The following is a 20,229-nucleotide window of genomic DNA, read 5'->3' as shown; positions in this document are numbered from 1 at the left end:
CAAGGAGATGAGTGCACCAGGGTTCAATTCAAACAGACTAAAAGCATTTCACATATGTGAAATGTAAAAGCACCTATAAGCTACTCCTGCAGAGCTGCTGAATGTCACAGCACAATGTTTTTACCAGCACGTTAACTTGCGAGTCGCATGAGGTCACACTCTGCATGCAAGAAGTCTGCCTCCTGTAAAGGGAATCCAGCAGAGCCAGGCAAAATCGCTAACACTGCCTTAATGTGTGTCAGCTTTATTTAAAACAAGAGTCTGGAGAGTCTGTCTCCTTCAAAGGCCCTGTACAAGAACATGATCTTGTGTAGGCTGAATCTGTAGACATTTTTTTAATCGGTTTTATCCCCCACACCCTCTTCAATGCCTCTGTGTAAGGAGCAGTCTAACGGGCGGGGCTAATGTCTTGTCGGTGGGGCAGTGTCTTATACCTTGCAGGCCCCTAAGGATGCCCCATAGTTTTGTGGTACACTACTCGCACAGAAGTGCGAGTTTCAAATAGGCTCGTGCGCTGTAATTTAATCTTCTTTACATGATTTACACTGCCACAATATCCAGTGACATTTATATTGCCTTTACACTTTTTTCGCAGGAGCTCCATAATTTAACACCAAGGTACGCTGTTAGGAGTTATCACTCAAAAATACGCCAAAAGAGCAGTCTTCTTTCTTCTCCCCAATCAAACAGGAGATGAGCCAATAACATATGAATCTGGAATGATTTGCACAGGGGTTTTGATATTAACTGACAGTGCCTAGAAGCCCCACCCCCTTGCTCCATCTCACATCTCGCTCATGCTCTTGATTGCACTCACAGGGCACCCTTGTATTCAGTCAAGGTAAATGGAGAATTTTTGAGCTCATTAATATGAAATAAAATCTATCCATCAACCATTCGACAACTATCGTCAAGTGAAATTTGCACAGGTGAAATTGTATGTGCCATTTGATAGTGTATAGCCTTTATTAATAGGCACTGGATCAAATGTTTGTTTATCCAAAAAAGGCAACAATTTCCATACTTTCCAAAATACTTATTTTTTTCCACATGACTGTATAGTAACAATATATTTATTAGGCATGACACCAAAATTTTTCATCCGAAGCGGGTCAAAAACGAGGAAAAAGGACAAAAATGCTGACCTAAAAAGATTAAATAGGCCTACAACGAAGAAATCCAACAGCCTGCACATGACGGAAACGGTGATGATAATTAGAAAGTGAGTAAATGCACTTAAAATCCCCCATCCAGACCAGTTTTTGCAATCGTCTCTGCCAGCAAGCACTTCCTGACTGCATAGCTGAGAATACTGTTACATCCTTCCCTGCTGACCTTAAACATGAAATAGTAGAAATAGTTTGTTTTCCTGTCTTTTTTACACTATGGGTTCTGGACGATATGGTACACTGCGAGCACAGAAAAATCTGATCTCAACCCGCCATTAAAAGCTTACAGGTTACAGGTCCAGCTGACCAGACAGATACCATTATCAGTGTTATTGCTCCTCTGATCACTATTAAGCCACTGCTTTTCAACAGGAAAAGACCTACAATGCAGCAACATCAAATCAGGCCTAGAAATAGTAACAAGATTTTTATAATCAGTTTGAATAACAGGTCAGTCACTGCATCCCTTCTAAGAGTCAGCTGTGTGTGTATGTGTGTATATATATATATATATATATATATATATATATATATATATATATATATATATATATATATACACACATATATATACATATATATACATATATATATACACACATACACACACACACACATACATACATATATACATACATACACACACACACATATACAGTATCTCACAAAAGTGAGGACACCCCTCACATTTTTGTAAATATTTGATTATATCTTTTCATGTGAAGAAATGACACTTTGCTACAATGTAAAGTAGTGAGTGTACAGCTTGTGTAACAGTGTAAATTTGCTGTCCCCTCAAAATAACTCAACACACAGCCATTAATGTCTAAACCGCTGGCAACAAAAGTGAGTACACCCCTAAGTGAAAATGTCCAAATTGGGCCCTAAGTGTCAATATTTTGTGTGGCCACCATTATTTTCCAGCACTGCCTTAACCCTCTTGGGCATGGAGTCCACCAGAGCTTCACAGGTTGCCACTGGAGTCCTCTTCCACTCCTCCATGACGACATCACGGAGCTGGTGGATGTTAGAGACCTTGTGCTCCTCCACCTTCCGTTTGAGGATGCCCCACAGATGCTCAATAGGGTTTAGGTCTGGAGGCATGCTTGGCCAGTCCATCACCTTCACCCTCAGCTTCTTTAACAAGGTAGTGGTCGTCTTGGAGGTGTGTTTGGGGTCGTTATCATGCTGGAATACTGCATACTGATCATGCTCTGCTTCAGTATGTCACAGTACATGCTGGCATTCATGGTTCCCTCAATGAACTGTAGCTCCCCAGTGCCGGCAGCACTCATGCAGCCCCAGACCATGACACTCCCACCACCATGCTTGACTGTAGGCAAGACACACTTGTCTTTGTACTCCTCACCTGGTTGCCGCCACACACGCTTGACACCATCTGAACCAAATAAGTTTATCTTGGTCTCATCAGACCACAGGACATGGTTCCAGTAATCCATGTCCTTAGTCTGCTTGTCTTCAGCAAACAGTTTGCAGGCTTTCTTGTACATCATCTTTAGAAGAGGCTTCCTTCTGGGACGACAGCCATGCAGACCAATTTGATGCATTGTGCGGCGTATGGTCTGAGCACTGACAGGCTGACCCCCCACCCCTTCAACCTCTGCAGCAATGCTGGCAGAACTCATACGTCTATTTCCCAAAGACAACCTCTGGATTTGACGCTGAACACGTGCACTCAACTTCTTTGGTCGACCATGGCGAGGCCTGTTCTGAGTGGAACCTGTCCAGTTAAACCGCTGTATGGTCTTGGCCACCGTGCTGCAGCTCAGTGTTAGGGTCTTGGCAAACTTCTTATAGCCTAGGCCATCTTTATGTAGAGCAACAAGTCTTTTTTTCAGATCCTCAGAGAGTTCTTTGCCATGAGGTGCCATGTTGAACTTCCAGTGTCCAGTATGAGGGAGTGTGAGAGAGATGACACCAAATTTAACACACCTGCTCCCCATTCACACCTGAGATCTTGTAACACTGACAAGTCACATGACACCGGGGAGGGAAAATGCCTAATTGGGCCCAATTTGGACATTTTCACTTAGGGGTGTACTCACTTTTGTTGCCAGCGGTTTAGACATTAATGGCTGTGTGTTGAGTTATTTTGAGGGGACAGCAAATTTACACTGTTACACAAGCTGTACACTCACTACTTTACATTGTAGCAAAGTGTCATTTCTTCAATGTTGTCACATGAAAAGATAGATTCAAATATTTACAAAAATGTGAGGGGTGTACTCACTTTTGTGAGATACGGTATATACACACACACATATTATATATATATATATATATATATATATATATATATATATATATATATATATATATATATATATATATATATATATATACACACACACACACACATACACATATATACACATATATATACACACACACACACATACATACATACATACATACATACATACATACATACATTATATATATATATAATGTATGTGTGTGTGTGTATACACATACATATACATACATACACACACACACACACACAGGGCGCACGGTGGCTTAGTGGCGCACTTAGGCTTAGTGGTTAGCATGTTCGCCTCACACCTCCAGGGTCGGGGGTTCGATTCCCACCGTGGCCCTGTATGTGTGCGGAGTTTGCATGTTCTCCCCGTGCTGCGGGGGTTTCCTCCGGGTGCTCCGGTTTCCTCCCCCAGTCCAAAGACATGCATGGTAGGCTAATTGGCATGTCCAAAGTGTCCGTAGTGTATGAATGGGTGTGTGAATGCGTATGTGATTGTGCCCGGCATTGGACTGGCACCCTGTCCAGGGTATACCCCGCCTTGTGGCCGATGCTCCAGGTTTCCCCGTGACCCTGAAAAGGATTAAGCGGTATAGAAGATGGGTGGATGCATATACATACACATTATTTTATATATTAAATATATATTATATACATACATACACACACACACACACACACACACACACACATTGAGAACTCACTGTCTAGAGAAGTGTTGAGACATAATGCATGTGTGTGTGTGTGTGTGTGTGTGTGTTATCCTACTGAGAATCAATGACCTTTGCACTGTGCAGTGATCACGAGTCCAGAGGCCCGGCATCTCCCCCCTCCCTGTTCTGTTGCCGCCAACGGTGTATGACGACGGTGTTGCCTAGGAGATGCCTGACTCACTGTGTGATAATGAGCGGCGGGGTAGGGGTGTGTGTGTGTCTGTGTGCGTTTGTGTGTTAGTGTGTGTGTGTGGGGGGGGGGTTTAGAGGAAAGCACGTGTGAGGAAGGGCTGAGCTATTAGTGGGCCACTTGAGATGGTTTACATAACACTGCTGTGGCTGCTGCAGTACCTGCTCTCTCTCTCTCTCTCGTGTGTGTGTGTGTGTGTGTGTGTGCGCGTGTGTGCGCGTGCACGCGCATAATAAACCCTTGCAATATATCTGCTTTATAGTCAAGCATGGCTACAAAGTTCTGAAATTCTGCTGTCTTTACGATTGCAGCTGCAACTCTTCTCATTTTTCTCATCTAATATCCTCTGTCTAATTTTCTTTCGTTCTTTTTTAAAGTGAACTTATTTGGCAAATCATAACAGACTTTTCTCTGTCGCAAACAAAAAGTTAACGTATAGTAAATTATAAAGAACACACACAGACACACGCACCAAAAAAAACCCCCAAAAAACAAAAAACAACTCCACACATAACTCAACTTGACAAAATATTAGGCAGGGGTTTTAAAATAACCTCATATAAGCTGGACGTCCAGAAAACTTACACTAGACAGATGGCATTTGACAGTTTTATTAGACGCATGGTCACTTGGGAAAACCCTTTCTATAGGTATCCTGAAGTAAAATATGTCGCACCAGACTGAAAGATTCAACTTCATTCTGACTTCAAAGACACCAGCACACTGACTGCCTTAAAGCAAATGGTATTTGTTGAGTTCTTTTGCATTTATTATGTAATTAATAAAATATAAATGTAATAAACATGACCAAGACCAACTGTCTATCTTTATATCAATCTTTATTTATAGCCTATGGACTGACAGGCAGAAGTCATACCCAACTGGTGTCAATTCCCTGCTTACTAATATAATTTATTTTGATATTAACGTTTATAGATTACTAGAAATCATTACATTTACATAATATATTAGAGATGTGCATCAGGGCTGGGATCCTGTGGAACCTTAAAAAAGTTTCATGGGAGTGTATTGTATGTGGCTGGTTTCTTGCGTAGTGCTGTGTTCATTCATTCATGGTCATTTTACCTTGGTTTTATCCTGTTCAGGGTCACTACGCTTTAAGTTGCTAATCTGAAAAACTGATAATGTTCACGTTAACATCGGTGGTTGTTAATACGGCTGATTAATTCAGTGAATTCTGTTCTGAGCACAGGAGCAGCATGGACATTTTCACAGCCTGTATCCAATTACAAACTGGATTGTTAATGATTAGACATCTGGAGGCTTGAGACTTACAGTGGCTCCTTACACGTGAGGTTTGCAGGCAGATAGCCTGTTAGAATGTCAATAAAAGAAAGTAAACACTCCCACATCATTTTGGTGGAATATAATTATACAGTGAGGGAAAGAAGTATTTGATCCCCTGCTGATTTTGTACGTTTGCCCACTGACAAAGAAATGATCAGTCTATAATTTTAAAGGTAGATTTATTTGAACAGTGAGAGATAGAATAACAACAAGAAAATCCAGAAAAACGCATGTCAAAAATGTTATAAATTGATTTGCATTTTAATGAGGGAAATAAGTATTTGACCCCCTCTCAATCAGAAAGATTTCTGGCTCCCAGGTGTCTTTTATACAGGTAACGAGCTGAGATTAGGAGCACACTCTTAAAAGGAGTGCTCCTAATCTCAGCTCGTTACCTGTATAAAAGACACCTGTCCACAGAAGCAATCAATCAATCAGATTCCAAACTCTCCACCATGGCCAAGACCAAAGAGCTCTCCAAGGATGTCAGGGACAAGACTGTAGACCTACACAAGTCTGGAATGGGCTACAAGACCATTGCCAAGCAGCTTGGTGAGAAGGTGACAACAGTTGGTGCGATTATTCGCAAATGGAAGAAACACAAAAGAACTGTCAATCTCCCTCGGCCTGGGGCTCCATGCAAGATCTCACCTCGTGGAGTTGCAATGATCATGAGAACAGTGAGGAATCAGCCCAGAACTACACGGGAGGATCTTGTCAATGATCTCAAGGCAGCTGGGACCATAGTCACCAAGAAAACAATTGGTAACACACTACGCCGTGAATGACTGAAATCCTGCAGCGCCCGCAAGGTCCCCCTGCTCAAGATAACACATATACATGCCCGTCTGAAGTTTGCCAATGAACATCTGAATGATTCAGAGGACAACTGGGTGAAAGTGTTGTGGTCAGATGAAACCAAAATGGAGCTCTTTGGCATCAACTCAACTCGCCGTGTTTGGAGGAGGAGGAATGCTGCCTATGACCCGAAGAACACCATCCCCACCGTCAAACATGGAGGTGGAAACATTATGCTTTGGGGGTGTTTTTCTGCTAAGGGGACAGAACAACTTCACCGCATCAAAGGGACGATGGACGGGGCCATGTACCGTCAAATCTTGGGTGAGAACCTCCTTCCCTCAGCCAGGGCATTGAAAATGGGTCGTGGATGGGTATTCCAGCATGACAATGACCCAAAACACACGGCCAAGGCAACAAAGGAGTGGCTCAAGAAGAAGCACATTAAGGTCCTGGAATGGCCTAGCCAGTCTCCAGGCCTTAATCCCATAGGAAATCTGTGGAGGGAGCTGAAGGTTCGAGTTGCCAAACGTCAGCCTCGAAACCTTAATGACTTGGAGAAGATCTGCAAAGAGGAGTGGGACAAAATCCCTCCTGAGATGTGTGCAAACCTGGTGGCCAACTACAAGAAACGTCTGACCTCTGTGATTGCCAACAAGGGTTTTGCCACCAAGTACTAAGTCATGTTTTGCAGAGGGGTCAAATACATATTTCCCTCATTAAAATGCAAATCAATTTATAACATTTTTGACATGCGTTTTTCTGGATTTTTTTTTTGTTGTTATTCTGTCTCTCACTGTTCAAATAAATCTACCATTAAAATTATAGACTGATCATTTCTTTGTCAGTGGGCAAACGTACAAAATCAGCAGGGGATCAAATACTTTTTTCCCCTCACTGTAATTTCTTAAAGTAGAAGTATCAAAGTACATTGTAGGAAAAAAAAAAAAACAATTTGAGTCAAAACCAGATTTTTCATAATTTGTGGCTATTGTACAGAATTTAGCCAGAGCATCTGACTAGTTTTCCCCGACTGCACACATTTCTTCAAACAATTCCAAGTACTAAATAGGGGCCTTCATCCTTCTCTGATCTTACTCCAGGGACGACCACTAAGAGGAGCATAGGATGTAATTGTTCCACACTGGAATAATTAACAGTGCTAATGAGATAATTACATAAAAGCTGTTAACTGGACAACAGTGGCATGAGGTCTTTGTGTAAGTGAGCAGCATGGAGCAGTGAAGCAGGTGTAAACATCACAAAGATGGCTGTGAAACTTCGCAGCAGACTGGAAACAGAGGTTACTGTACAGCACAATGATGCACAGTCATTTTTAATACTTGTTAATTAGCTGTTGGTTAATAACCACCTGTTCTCATGTCAGGGGTGAAATATGACGATATCTTTATTTCAGCTGTATGAAAATATATGCGTGCGCACACTATTTTTTTACTTCTGTGATGAATACTTGAACACACCTTGTATGTCTTGACTCATTCTTATCATTAGATTAATCAACATGGCTGAAAGTTTCTCAGTACAACCTGCTTACATAAAATGTTCTTCTATGAGTTGCTTGCAATACCAAATTGTCTGCTATCCATCCATCAATCAATTCATCCATCTATCTATCCATCCATCCATCCATCAATTCATCCATTCATCAATTCATCCATCCATCCAACCATCAATCAATTCATTCATCCATCAATCAATTCATCCATCCATCCATCCATCAATTCATCCATCCATCCATCAATTCATTCATCAATCCATCCATCCATCCATCCATCCATGATGAGTAAAAATTATGGATGGATTATGAATAAGTAAAAATTTTATACTGTAATTGCAGATTTAGAGACAATAATGACGACATCTGCAAATTACACGTTCTGAAGACAAAATATACTTGTGTCCTCTTACAGGCAGATTCATTAAAACAATAGCTTCATTTTAAATTTCTTAATGATTTCTATAACAGTGGATATGGGCATTTTCAGGCATGTAACTAATTCTAATACAGCCATTGTCTAATTTATGATTTTTTACATTATTTTATTGAATGTGTAAATATACAATGTAGCACAAATCAAAACTATTGAAATACTTAAAAAAAAAAATCATTAAACATAAACGCATAAATGAAGATCTCAGAGAAAGGAAAATAAATAAATAAATAAGTACCCCTCTCCCCAGGATAGTGCACATACAAAACAGTAGCATAGTGTATGTGACGGAATTGCTAAATTTTTCCAATTAATGTCTGTGACCAAGCTCTAAAGTTTCTTTAGTCGAATCTGCTAAGGTGGCAAAAAAGGAGACTAGACAGGTCTAAAAATATCTACATTCCTTTTTAGCAAAGCATTTGTTCTTTTAAATGGAAGCATTCAGAAAATCTCCTGATACCACAAACGAATTGATGGAGGCTTATCCTTAATCCAATTAAGTCAAATACTTCGGCCAATGAAAAGCAACTTCTGTGCAAGATTTATGTCACCTGATTCGAGTGTCAAATAATCATGTATCAATATACAATATACATCCAGTATAATCAAAATGGTTTCTAATTTCCTTTGGACCTTATTCCAGAATTGTGAGATTGATGGACGATACCAAAACATATGACTATGTGTCCCAACAATACTCTTGCATTTTGGGCTGACTGATTGGCTTTGTGGATTTATTTTATTATTAAGAATATATGGGGTGCAATGAAGATGATGAACAATTTTAAACTGCATTTCCCTTGCTTTATTACAAATAAATATACTGCCAGTATCATTAATGAAAATTAACGACACACTGTGTCATTTCTAATCTTCCCCATGTTGATGAATGACTAAGGGAATTTGGCCTCTGTCACACCTCATCTTTATATCCCACTGAAACAGGAAGTCATGGATGACCGCTTAAGAGTCACTAAACACGTACTGAAAGTAAAACTGAAATAGGAACATGCTTCAGTTACATTTTGCGCAAAAGAATTTCCAGAAGTAGCAATAATTCTGTGATCTTGTGACATTAAACATGCGAGTATACTTTACTTCAGTTAAACCTTTCTCAGTGTGAGATTAACCTTATTAACCACAAAGACATTTTTAATTTTTCACGAAATTTAAAAAAAAAAAAAAAAGACTTTACTGAGGGTGGCAAAAATTCTGGAGATGATCCATCCATCTATCCATGATTCTATCCATCCATCCCCTGCTTCATCTTTATTTACAATATTTAATGTATACATGCTCATCAGGACACATTCCTGTTTCCTTATTTGCATTTGAATAATAAAGTAAGTTTGTAAACTAATTGTTCCGAATTATTGTCAAAGTTTTCACATCACCGAGCAGTAAAGTACATATTCATAAGCGCTTGCCAAAAAGTGCTAACAAGCAAGACTCAGCAAATCTTGCGTCTCCCCTCTGCTCTGCTCGTTATCATAACATCAGCGGTCTTGTTAATGAGCAGTTAATCACTACACCACTTCCAACACGTTCAGACGCAAGACAAAGTCATGCAGACACACGCCCACAGGTACGTACACACACACACACACACACATACACACACATACAAGAAACAAGGCACTGGGGGACACTGGCGCATGCTGTCTCAGACACACACCCACACAGACATATACACACTAATGACACATCTGCAGCTGTAGATGTACATTAATATGAAAGTGGCTGATATCCCCCCCCTACCCCGCCCTTCTGTCTGATGCTTAGTATCAATTTTGTGCAAACAGAGGAATTCATTCAAATGCAGTGATTTACTGCAAGAAAAACACACTTATTCCACGGGCAATGTGAGCAAAATGACTTTAAAAAATAGTCAACTCCAGAACGATTTAAAAAGCCAGCAAAAAATGAATACATAAAATAAATATTTCAATAAATGAGTGATAAATAAGCTTTTCCCCCCAAATATAAAACCTGTTCATAAATCAGTGGATTAAACAAGTTAAGTGTTTCGAAATATATAAATAAATGATTATATATTCCCGATATTGCCATTTCTCTGTGCATGCCAAGTCAACAGCAGGTCACTAACATCAGCCTTTTTTTATTATACCACTCATTACTGCTTACTGTGAGTGTTTTCAAAAGAGATTTACATTTAAAAAAAACATTAATTAACATGATATAACATGTAGACTTTTTATGCTGGAGTTGACCGTATCTAAACTAATATAACTAACCATTCTGATGTAAATATGTTTATTAAATGCGCAAACCCAGAAGTCAACAGGACAGAGAGACTGACCTTGATCATCTGGGCCACATAGCTTTCAGGACCGGTGTACTCAGTGGGGTCCTTCACCCGCACTAGAACCAGGAAGTACAGGTAGTGCCACATGCTGTGCTCATTCTTGATGTGCTCCTCAAATGACACTGTCTTGTTGTCAAACTTGTCTCTCTCCAACCCTGAAAAAAGAGCAGAAAAAACCATTACTATTATAACTATTACTGTACAACACTATTATTATAACCTTTTATGTTGCGTCTCTTCATACAGCATTTCCTTTAACTTCCTTTAACATCTTTAATCAGTAAGCGGAACTTACCGCAGATGAAGCAAGTGGTCTTCAGGATCTCCTCCTTGCCCTGTTTCTCACTCCTCAGGTCAGCGAACGTGTCAATGATCACACCGAAGATGAGGTTCAGAACGATAATAATGACGATGAAGAAGAACAGCAGGTCGTACACCACACGAGCAGCAAACATGGGTTCCTGTGAGGAGCGACATCACATGGTGTGATTCATGACCTTCCAGGGTTAAACTGCAGCATACACACAGCTAAAGAAGTTCATTATTACTAAATAGTAATTTCCTGCTATTTATGCATCTCTGAAAGCTCACCCTGCGGATAACTGTACACAAGTTGCACAGAAATGATCTTGAGTCCCACAACTCACTGCATACATCATCCTATTCTGTGTTGTTCAAACGGATAATGATTACAAGTAAACTCAAAGTCCCAAAATCAGTTTCAAAATTTTGCATGTTAAAATGGAGTCCTGCAAGTACCATAATACAAGCATCATAAATGCAGAATTGCAAAGTACAATACAGTACAGCACTCTAAACCAATAGTTCTTTAGTCAAGCCTTCATTTGCATGTTGTGTACATTGTGTGAATTTAAGACATAGTTGTGCTGATTTATCACACACCAATAGTAGTGGCCTTGCATCATACGCATGAAAATGGCAGAAAAGCACATCTTATCTGCTGCCATTCACATAAAACTCAACACAATATAAACGGTCATTTTTATGGACCTCAGTATGGGGGAATTTCCCATAGTTCTAGTTATATACGTTGTTTTTTTTTTTTACAAATATTCTAAAATTGTGCATGCAGATTTGGGGTAAGATGTGTCATATGATGTCATCCTAACGCACATTCAGCCAAAGCCATCTTTGATTCACGTGCATCGAACATGAAAGAGATACAAAACTATTTCGTGCAAATGCAATTTCGCCAAATTCAAATTGTTTTCACAAAAAAAATCACAAAAAAACTCTGCAAGTTGCAACAATCACAAAAAAGCCTCTGTGAAATCCCGTGCGACCACGACCGAGTAGCCGGATTGTTCAAGTGCTTCATGCCATGACGTTATTCTCACATCTTTTGAAGGCTTGCGGAGAATGTCGGCGATGCCACCTCCGTTGCGCAGCCCGTGGTTCAGGACTGTGACGATACACATGAACAGCGTGTCACACACTCGCTCTGACGCATCCTCAGATTTCTCCTCGTCTAGAGAACAGTAAAACACAGATCGTTTAGAAACGCATACGCTTACACTGTTTAAATAAAGACAGCCAAAGCTCTGTGATCTATAGATTTATTTACAATCTATACATACAAGCCATATATATCACACTAAACTGTCAGGCCTTATTTGACTTGGTATACATCACAGCCTGCAAACTATTTGGGTAAGCAGATCATTTTTAATATCCTGTTCACATTTTTTGTTTTATTTTATTGTGTTCAAGTGTTCTGAAGCACTTTTTAGTCCAGCATTGATGCTCTTTTAATAGGGCTACCAATTTAGTAAAATGCACTTTCTAATGCATTCCTGGGCTTCATTCGAACCCTTTCTGACTTATAACTGCATTAAATTGGGATAAAATTCAGGCTGCTGCTTTCTCTGCCTCGAGGATCTCCACTCTATTCATTACTATAACAAAACTGGGTACACTGCAGCTTTACACCCATATTCGCTAGTGTCAGTGTAAGTAAACATTTCTATGATTAAAGTTAATGAACAGAGTTATCTATGAAGTGATGCGGCTTGTTTAATGACTGTAGCTTACCGTGGTTTGAAGCAGGGAACTGACCGGGGCAGCTGTCCACCGCACAACTCCCAGGCTCTGCAAATCTCGCCGCCCTTATCCTCTCTGCTCAACACATGAACCAGAAGGTCAAATGTTCTTGAATGCATTCAGTTGCTTCAGCACGATACAAAACCCTCTGGCATTCTTCTAACAATGTGAGTGTTGAGAATATACAGTGAAAAAATAAAGGAGAAAAGCAATACTAAGCATGTTAGCACGATGTTGGGCCACCACAAGCCTCCAGAAAGGCTTTAATATGCGTCTGCATAGATTCTACATGTCTCTGGAAATGTACTAGAGGCATGAAATGGTAAATGGTCTGCACTTATATAGCATTTTACACTGTGTCATTCACCCACCCAAACAACCCACCCACCCACCCACCCACCCACACCAATAGTAGCAGATTGGGATTGGGGGAGTCATCCAGGAAGAGACCACTTCCATCAGGACAGAAATGTTTCATCACAAGATAAAGGTGATCAGTAAGAAATGATTTGCAGTGACCTTCACTTTAACAGGACAAGTGGAGCCAAACCCTGCCAGCAAAAAGCTCTACCATAACAGAGCCATCAGTTTTTTTTTCCCTTTAATGTGTCACCCGTTTGTACGTTCAGATTATAGTCATTTTAAACCCTCAGACACGGAGCCTATTTCTGACTTCATTTCCTTTTTCACTAAGCTTATACAATTGAACATCATTCCAGACTACATGGGCAAATTTTGCCTTTGTTAAAATGAGTACATTTGTGCAAGTGTATCAAGATGTTATTTCCCCAGTGTTATATAATTTAACTTAGAATACTGATACCTTTCAGGCAAACGGATGTAATAAAAGTTAAAGGATTCAAGTAGCTACTCTTGGAGCTTTCAAAATGTTAAGATATTTATTAATGACGTTATCGTACGTAAGCTAACATTCAGTTAAATCAGCCCATATATTGAATGGAGCAACGTCCTTGTTTGCATTTATCAGTAGAATAAATACTGCATTACGTAATGATTGTGAGTAGACTTTCCCCTCATAAATATAGTCATTTGTTCTTGACCGAAATCTTTCTCTTCAAGTAAGGCAGAAATATTCCCAAAATACACTTTCGTACCAAATATCTCTAGTGTCTAAAGTAGAAATACCGCGACACTCTTTTACACTTTACTGGTGACTAAACCTTTGAGGAAAATAATCAGAAAATAATCACGTGCTACTCTACATAGCGTACTTGTATAGATATTAAGGAGATATTTGGGATTTAGACAGCCCACACAATCAGGCTGAAAAATCATACAGTTTATTTTTACAATCTCAAATAAGAAAATAGATCAAATATAAGGGATGAATTTAAAAGTCAATAATAATGTTGTTTTGTGTTTTTCGAACTGCTACACAACGCAGCACTGCAGTGATGATAAGAAAGATGAGACGGACAAATTGTGTACACGGAGTTCCAAAGGTTAATTTGTTTCATGTCCATGCAGGCATGATTGTCGAGGAGGAAGACAGTGTTCATGTTCACACATGACCCTGCATGTACACAATGAGTGATTATTTCCTCTGTCGCCTGTAGCGGAGCAATGCAGCACAGTACGCAGATGAGCGGATTACATAAGGCAGCGTGGCCACGGCTGGGTTACACAAGTGCACACGTGCTAGCAGAGCAACACAAACACAGCCATGAACAATAACACACCTGTATGTATGCTACCATCCTCTAGTGCTGCTTCATTAAACAGAATTTCAAGAGTTCATTAAAACCAACAGGGAACAAAAAAGTAAAGCACACCACATAACTAATAATTGGATTTATACCACAGCACTGTTGAATTCTCGTTTCTGATTGGTCAGAAGGTATCGATCGTCTGCGAGGCACATCGCAGGTTTATAATTATGTGCTCGCTCGAATACGGTATTGTTTTGATAGTAACAAGAGCTTGTATGGCAAACGCTGATAAACCGATTGGAACGTAAAAGTGTAATAGTTTGTATAGTGACGTTTTCTTTAACGTTACTTATTTAACATTTTTTTTATTTACATTTTGTTTCCAATGCAAGTGTTTTGTAGCTGTAAGCTGTAAGTAAAGCTGTAAGCTGAGGCAAAGCAGGAAAGTCTTCCGGACAGAGAGCTTTGCGGTTTCTCTGTAACATAAGCTGGATTTTTTTTTTTTTTTGTCTAATGAACTTTAAAAGAAAAGAGAAGGGAAAAGTGGCTCATATGGAATGTTGTTATAATATAACTATAAATAACTCGTTTCACCGATGTTCCAGAACATTAAAAATAACTAAAAACAGATCAAATGTATGACATCCCATTGTTTAATACATTAAATATTGTAATAGTTGGCAAACTGCTGTGGAATAAGAAGAACAAAACACTTCAGGACTTAATAATCAGGAAAATAATCAACTTCAGCTCAGGCCGCATCACACCAATCTCGCATATCCTGATTAATTTCCCCCAGTCGTGTTTTATTCCTAACTTAATTGGTGCGTACCGAGTGCAGGGTGACGGTCCACTTCCATCAGGAAGTCATCTTTGAGGAAGAGGAAACCCACGATGGAGAAGAGATAGACCAGGATGATGGCTAGCACAGCGGTGAGGAAGATGGAGCGACCGTTCTTCGTCACACTCCTCATCACGTTCAACAGCGTCTCCTCTCTGCGTACCAGATCGAACAACTGGAGAGAAGGTAAGAGAGACACATCCACACACAAACTGTCAGCTAGAACATTAACATCCAATATATGGAATAAGATGCGACAGTTGACGTGAATGAACATCAGCGTGTACCAGTATGCTGTAGAAGAACTCGTGGACAAACAGGCCAAGCATGCAGACGATGACATAGGAGACGTGCAGGAGGAAGAAGACATCCATGATGACTGCTTTGTACCCTCGTGTGAACGTGCCCTGGTTCCCCACGAAACTCACCAAGAAGACAATCTTATTCAGCAGCTGAGAGAAAAGATCACACAATCAAGACTGCAGCCCGGGCAGCGCAAAGAGCATGTAATTCAATTCAGGTAAAGTCTACAGAGAACGTTTAATAGTTACATAAAGAAGATTGTAGTACTTTGAGGCTTGTAGAGAGCATTCTGCTGGAGAAATTTACTGAATACAGACAATCTATTAAATAATGAAGTAAAAGCCTACATTAGCATCAATACTCGAGGTGGGGTCGAGTTAGACAGGGAAGTAGGCAGTTTGTTTTCAGCTGATTAATAAAAGCCTCTATTATGGACTGGAGGTATTTTTTAAACAACACCACATCTACAAACATAACAGCTTATGAATTCATCAGTGTATCTTCAGAACATTTTTTTTTTTTTTTATTCGACAAGGGAACTATTATGCAAGAGTTGACGTTCTAAAAATTGTACAATATTAGACCTGTATTAATTCCACGTGATAAGCCAGTACATTTATGAGCATAAATAACAGTGAGCAAACTGTCCTATCTGTGTGATTCCTTGCATCCTCTACAAAATTTCAGAGTGATGCCCAAACTCATGAGAAAAGCTATGTATCGTGGTCCCATATATTTGGTACATGTTGTTGTCAATCAAAGAGAAAATCAGTCCAAACACTTTTTGCTTGTGAATTTTATATAGCTAGTGTAGTTTATGTTGTTATTGAGTACATGAGACCTGATTGTCAATCCTTACAATACTAGATGAGTGAGATGTTCTATGTGTACAGCACATCTCTGCAGACTAGAACTAGAAACAGTCTAATCTGCCTACCATTTCAGTCGAGTTTTCAAACTTTTGGCAGTTAGAGAAGCTTTCGACTATTAAACACATCCGTCGGTTAAATAGGTTTAATAATGATAAGAAATTAATAATATGAGAACGTAGATAATAGTGGTTTGTGAGTTCCACCACTGCACCAATTTAAATTAAAAAAATTTAATAAATCAATCACTACCCCATGGCTACATTTCAAGAAACCGCTTAGGGTTACTGGACCACAGTTTGCAAAGCATTGATTTAAAATTATACATAAACAAGTATTTTTAAAAGACATTTTTTTCCCAAACTAATCTTTAGATATCATAATTATTACTATAGGCAAGAATTCCCTGTACTTAAGAGCAAATTTTTATTTCTTTTTAATCTAAAACTCAGTTATGATGAAAGTCTAAGGGCAGTTGTCAGGGTGGTCATTAAACATTCAGGTGAAACGTTTTATTTATTTATTTGTTTTTTTAAAAAATATCAATTCTTTTTTTTTTTTTTTAATGTGCTTGTATATTAGGCTCTAGAATGTGTCGAATTCAGAAAAGGCTAATTAACTGCAATTACTTTGTACAGCAGGTTGAATAAAACTAGGTAAGAACAGCTCTGGCAAGATATTTCCTCTTGTCCGTTTCCATGACCCTCACTGTTAGACTTTCATTACAAGTACGTTTTGGGGGTCACTTAAAAATCTCAGTGGCTAATACTATTATGTGCCCACTAATCTACGAATCTATGCCTTAACAGGTCTGTGTCAGGACCTGGAATGTCTCAACAAGAAACACTGTAAATTCACTTTAAGCCAAGCGAATGCTTTCCAGTCTTACATTGGTGGCTCCAAGAAGTAGTAGCGTGGGGCCTAGGCCTATAGTATATATGGAGCGGAGGATGACTGTAATCAGGAAAGCCAGAATGCCTCCTCGCCTGGGCAGGATGAAGAGCATAGATGTGGTTATGGCTACAGCCACCCACAGCAAGACAGACATAAAAGGGGGCAGGACACCTACAAGACACAAAAAGACAAATCAGTTCACAGTTGCTTACTGAAAACGAGGTAAACATGGCATTTAAAGGAATCATCACTGAAGCAGTATCTAATGAATACAGTCTATTGGGAACAGTGAAATGAACACGGTTTAGGAGATGCTGAATCATAAATGAATCTGAGGTTTCTAGAATGATTCAGTATAACAAATTTTTTTTTTTTTTAAATAACGTGAAGAAGACAGGCACCTTCATCTTCATCATCTCCAAATGGATAGAACAGGGCTACAGCAATGTTGACCAGCACAGCCAGGTTAAAGGAGATGCTTCCCCAAAGAGAGATGTGTTTCGATACCCAGAAGAGCGCGACATTATCTACACACACAGAATCAACAGGACAGAATAAGTTATCACTGTTAGAATGAAGTGCGTGATGTTTTTTTTGTTGGAAAATCAAACTGCCGTACTCCGCATTTTCTTCTGCCACCACATCTCATTGTACAGGTCTTCAAACTGCTGGAAGAAGTGGTTGACTTTGCTGCCCTGATCGTCTCTCTCCGTGGTGGTGAACACTCGGACTTTGGACTCCTCAGTCAGGTACTCGCAGATGTTGGGTACTGGGAACACAATCTGCTCCATAGTGCGGTCATGACGCACAATCTTGGGAACAAAGAGAAGCATATTGTGGCCATTTATAATAACAAGAGCTCAGAACAGAACTGAATCTCAACTGATTCGTTAACACCAATAAACTGGTGGGAGAGTAAGAAGTAAAGGGGTGCTTTGTCTGTATTAACACCGTTTCTCAGGATTGTATGCGTACCTCTATCTGAGCTGTGTGTTTGGCATAGAATCGGAGTGATTCTTCTCCTTCATCTTCCGGATCCAGGCCTGGCTTTAGACTCTGCTGCAGCGCTTTTCGGTGCCGTGCCAACTATAATATCAATGCCATTTATACAGTTTAACAATACTATTTACATACAACTACTAAAATCAGTCAGATCAGACCATATATCCAAAGTTCACCATTTTTACTTCTTATAATAGGAAAGACTGTGAAGAGAAACTCGACGAACCTAAAGTAAAATAGCAAATCAAGAGCAAAAATAGAAATAAAAAACAGCAATGAAACCAACAACAGTAACAAAATGTACTAATAGATAGATAGAGAGAGATAGAGAGATGGAGAGATGGAGAGAGAGAGATAGAGAGATAAGCCAATCCACCTACTGGCTCCAGTACTACTAATAAAAATATACCTTGTCTTGTGTGTTTATCATGCTGTACTAACGGCGAACTTATGCGAAACCCTGTATACATAGCAACCCGAGCTCAGGCTCCATCCGGGAACGCTAGAGCTGTAAGGCAGCGATGCTACACACTACACACATGCAGCTCTACAGATACACAGGTTTAGGAAATTCGAGAAGCAGTAAACAAACAGGCCTGAACATTCTCAGAAATGTGGGTCAAAGCAGCACAAAGCTGATGAAGCTGCACACGTTAATGACCAGCCTAAAGTCAAAGACACAGCACTCAAGTCTCAAACAGGAGGAGTACAAGCACACACCAGAAATGGATCTATGACAACAAGAAAGAACATCCTGCACTCGATAGCAAAGGGCTTGGTCCTAAAGAAAAGAAACCCAGCATAGGCTCTTACAATTACTTATTATTCTATAGAGAATTAAAGTAGCATCCTTTACTTCAAACTAGACACTCAGCTACCCATTGACTCATCCCCATCTCAAGATAATCACACAGACATAGAGAGGAGCGTTTATATACATATTCTACAGTTCTATACAGTTTGAGTGCATATTATACTTCAAATTAAAGTGGGAGTGTTTGGAAAGGTGTAATTATGAAATCTCTCCACACACACGCACAGGAGTAAAGAAATCTTCTACACGATCACTCTCGCATCCGAGCTTTCAAACAAGCCTGGTGCTTCATAGACAATACTACCTGAAGATATTAAATACTCTTCTGTATAAAGAACATGATGATAATTTGGGTTCTGTTAAAATGCCCGTCATCTCACATGATCTCTCTGTTCCTGTTTCTCTATCGGTGTGCTCTTGACTGAAGACACCCGGGTCCCTGCGGCTGTGTTTTGTTTTGTTCAAATGGAGAACAATGTATAAAAATAAGATTTTTTTTTTTTTTAAAGCAATGGCTAATCCAGCTGAGAGCTGTGCAAGAAAAAAAAAAAAAAGGAAAAACAATGTGGCTGCAGGCAGTGCGTGTATGATGGATAAATTTAACTTCAAACTCATTGTGTGTGTGTAAGGAAGCAAGAAGAAAAGAACAGTTGATGAAATTATGGGTGATTATGAAATCTGCTGATTGGTGGGACAGTCTGTCTGACATCAAGCTCAATATTAAGATAAGATACTAAGATTAAAACTGAACCGTAACTGCCGGGTAAATGCCTTAGCGAATCAGGACAAACTATTTATATACGTGTAACCTGAAGATGAATACTCACACAAAACTTTTCCACTGACACAAGATACACAAAAAAAACTGTAACTGTGTAACTGTAGTGATGGGGGGGCTTTATGAAGGGGTTGAAAAAGTACAGAAATGATATTTAAGTGTAAGTAAATTCCACTTAATTAAAAAGGGAAAGCAGTCAAATTTCTACTTGAATCACAGTTCAAATGTGTCCATGTTCAAATGTACTCAACTATTTAATA

General features: G+C 39.5%; 1 protein-coding gene across 5 annotated transcripts in view; it reads right to left on the bottom strand.

The window, feature by feature from the left end:
- The window catches only part of itpr2 (inositol 1,4,5-trisphosphate receptor, type 2), a 102,813-nt gene that overhangs the window by 8,158 nt on the left and 74,426 nt on the right, over nucleotides 1-20,229 (bottom strand). For all 5 annotated transcript variants that reach the window (XM_053622931.1, XM_053622932.1, XM_053622933.1 and 2 more), the window contains 10 exons: nucleotides 18,351-18,461; nucleotides 17,995-18,187; nucleotides 17,777-17,902; nucleotides 17,371-17,546; nucleotides 15,597-15,761; nucleotides 15,301-15,484; nucleotides 12,790-12,873; nucleotides 12,096-12,226; nucleotides 11,033-11,198; nucleotides 10,732-10,892 (listed from right to left, as the gene is read on the bottom strand). In XM_053622931.1, the coding sequence (XP_053478906.1) occupies nucleotides 10,732-10,892; nucleotides 11,033-11,198; nucleotides 12,096-12,226; nucleotides 12,790-12,873; nucleotides 15,301-15,484; nucleotides 15,597-15,761; nucleotides 17,371-17,546; nucleotides 17,777-17,902; nucleotides 17,995-18,187; nucleotides 18,351-18,461 (1,497 nt within the window). The remainder of the gene's footprint in view (nucleotides 1-10,731; nucleotides 10,893-11,032; nucleotides 11,199-12,095; nucleotides 12,227-12,789; nucleotides 12,874-15,300; nucleotides 15,485-15,596; nucleotides 15,762-17,370; nucleotides 17,547-17,776; nucleotides 17,903-17,994; nucleotides 18,188-18,350; nucleotides 18,462-20,229) is intronic.

This window comes from Ictalurus furcatus, chromosome 4 (genome assembly GCF_023375685.1).
Source record: "Ictalurus furcatus strain D&B chromosome 4, Billie_1.0, whole genome shotgun sequence".
In the NCBI taxonomy this organism is placed as follows: Eukaryota; Metazoa; Chordata; class Actinopteri; order Siluriformes; family Ictaluridae; genus Ictalurus; species Ictalurus furcatus.
This window is presented reverse-complemented; position numbering and strand designations above follow the sequence as displayed.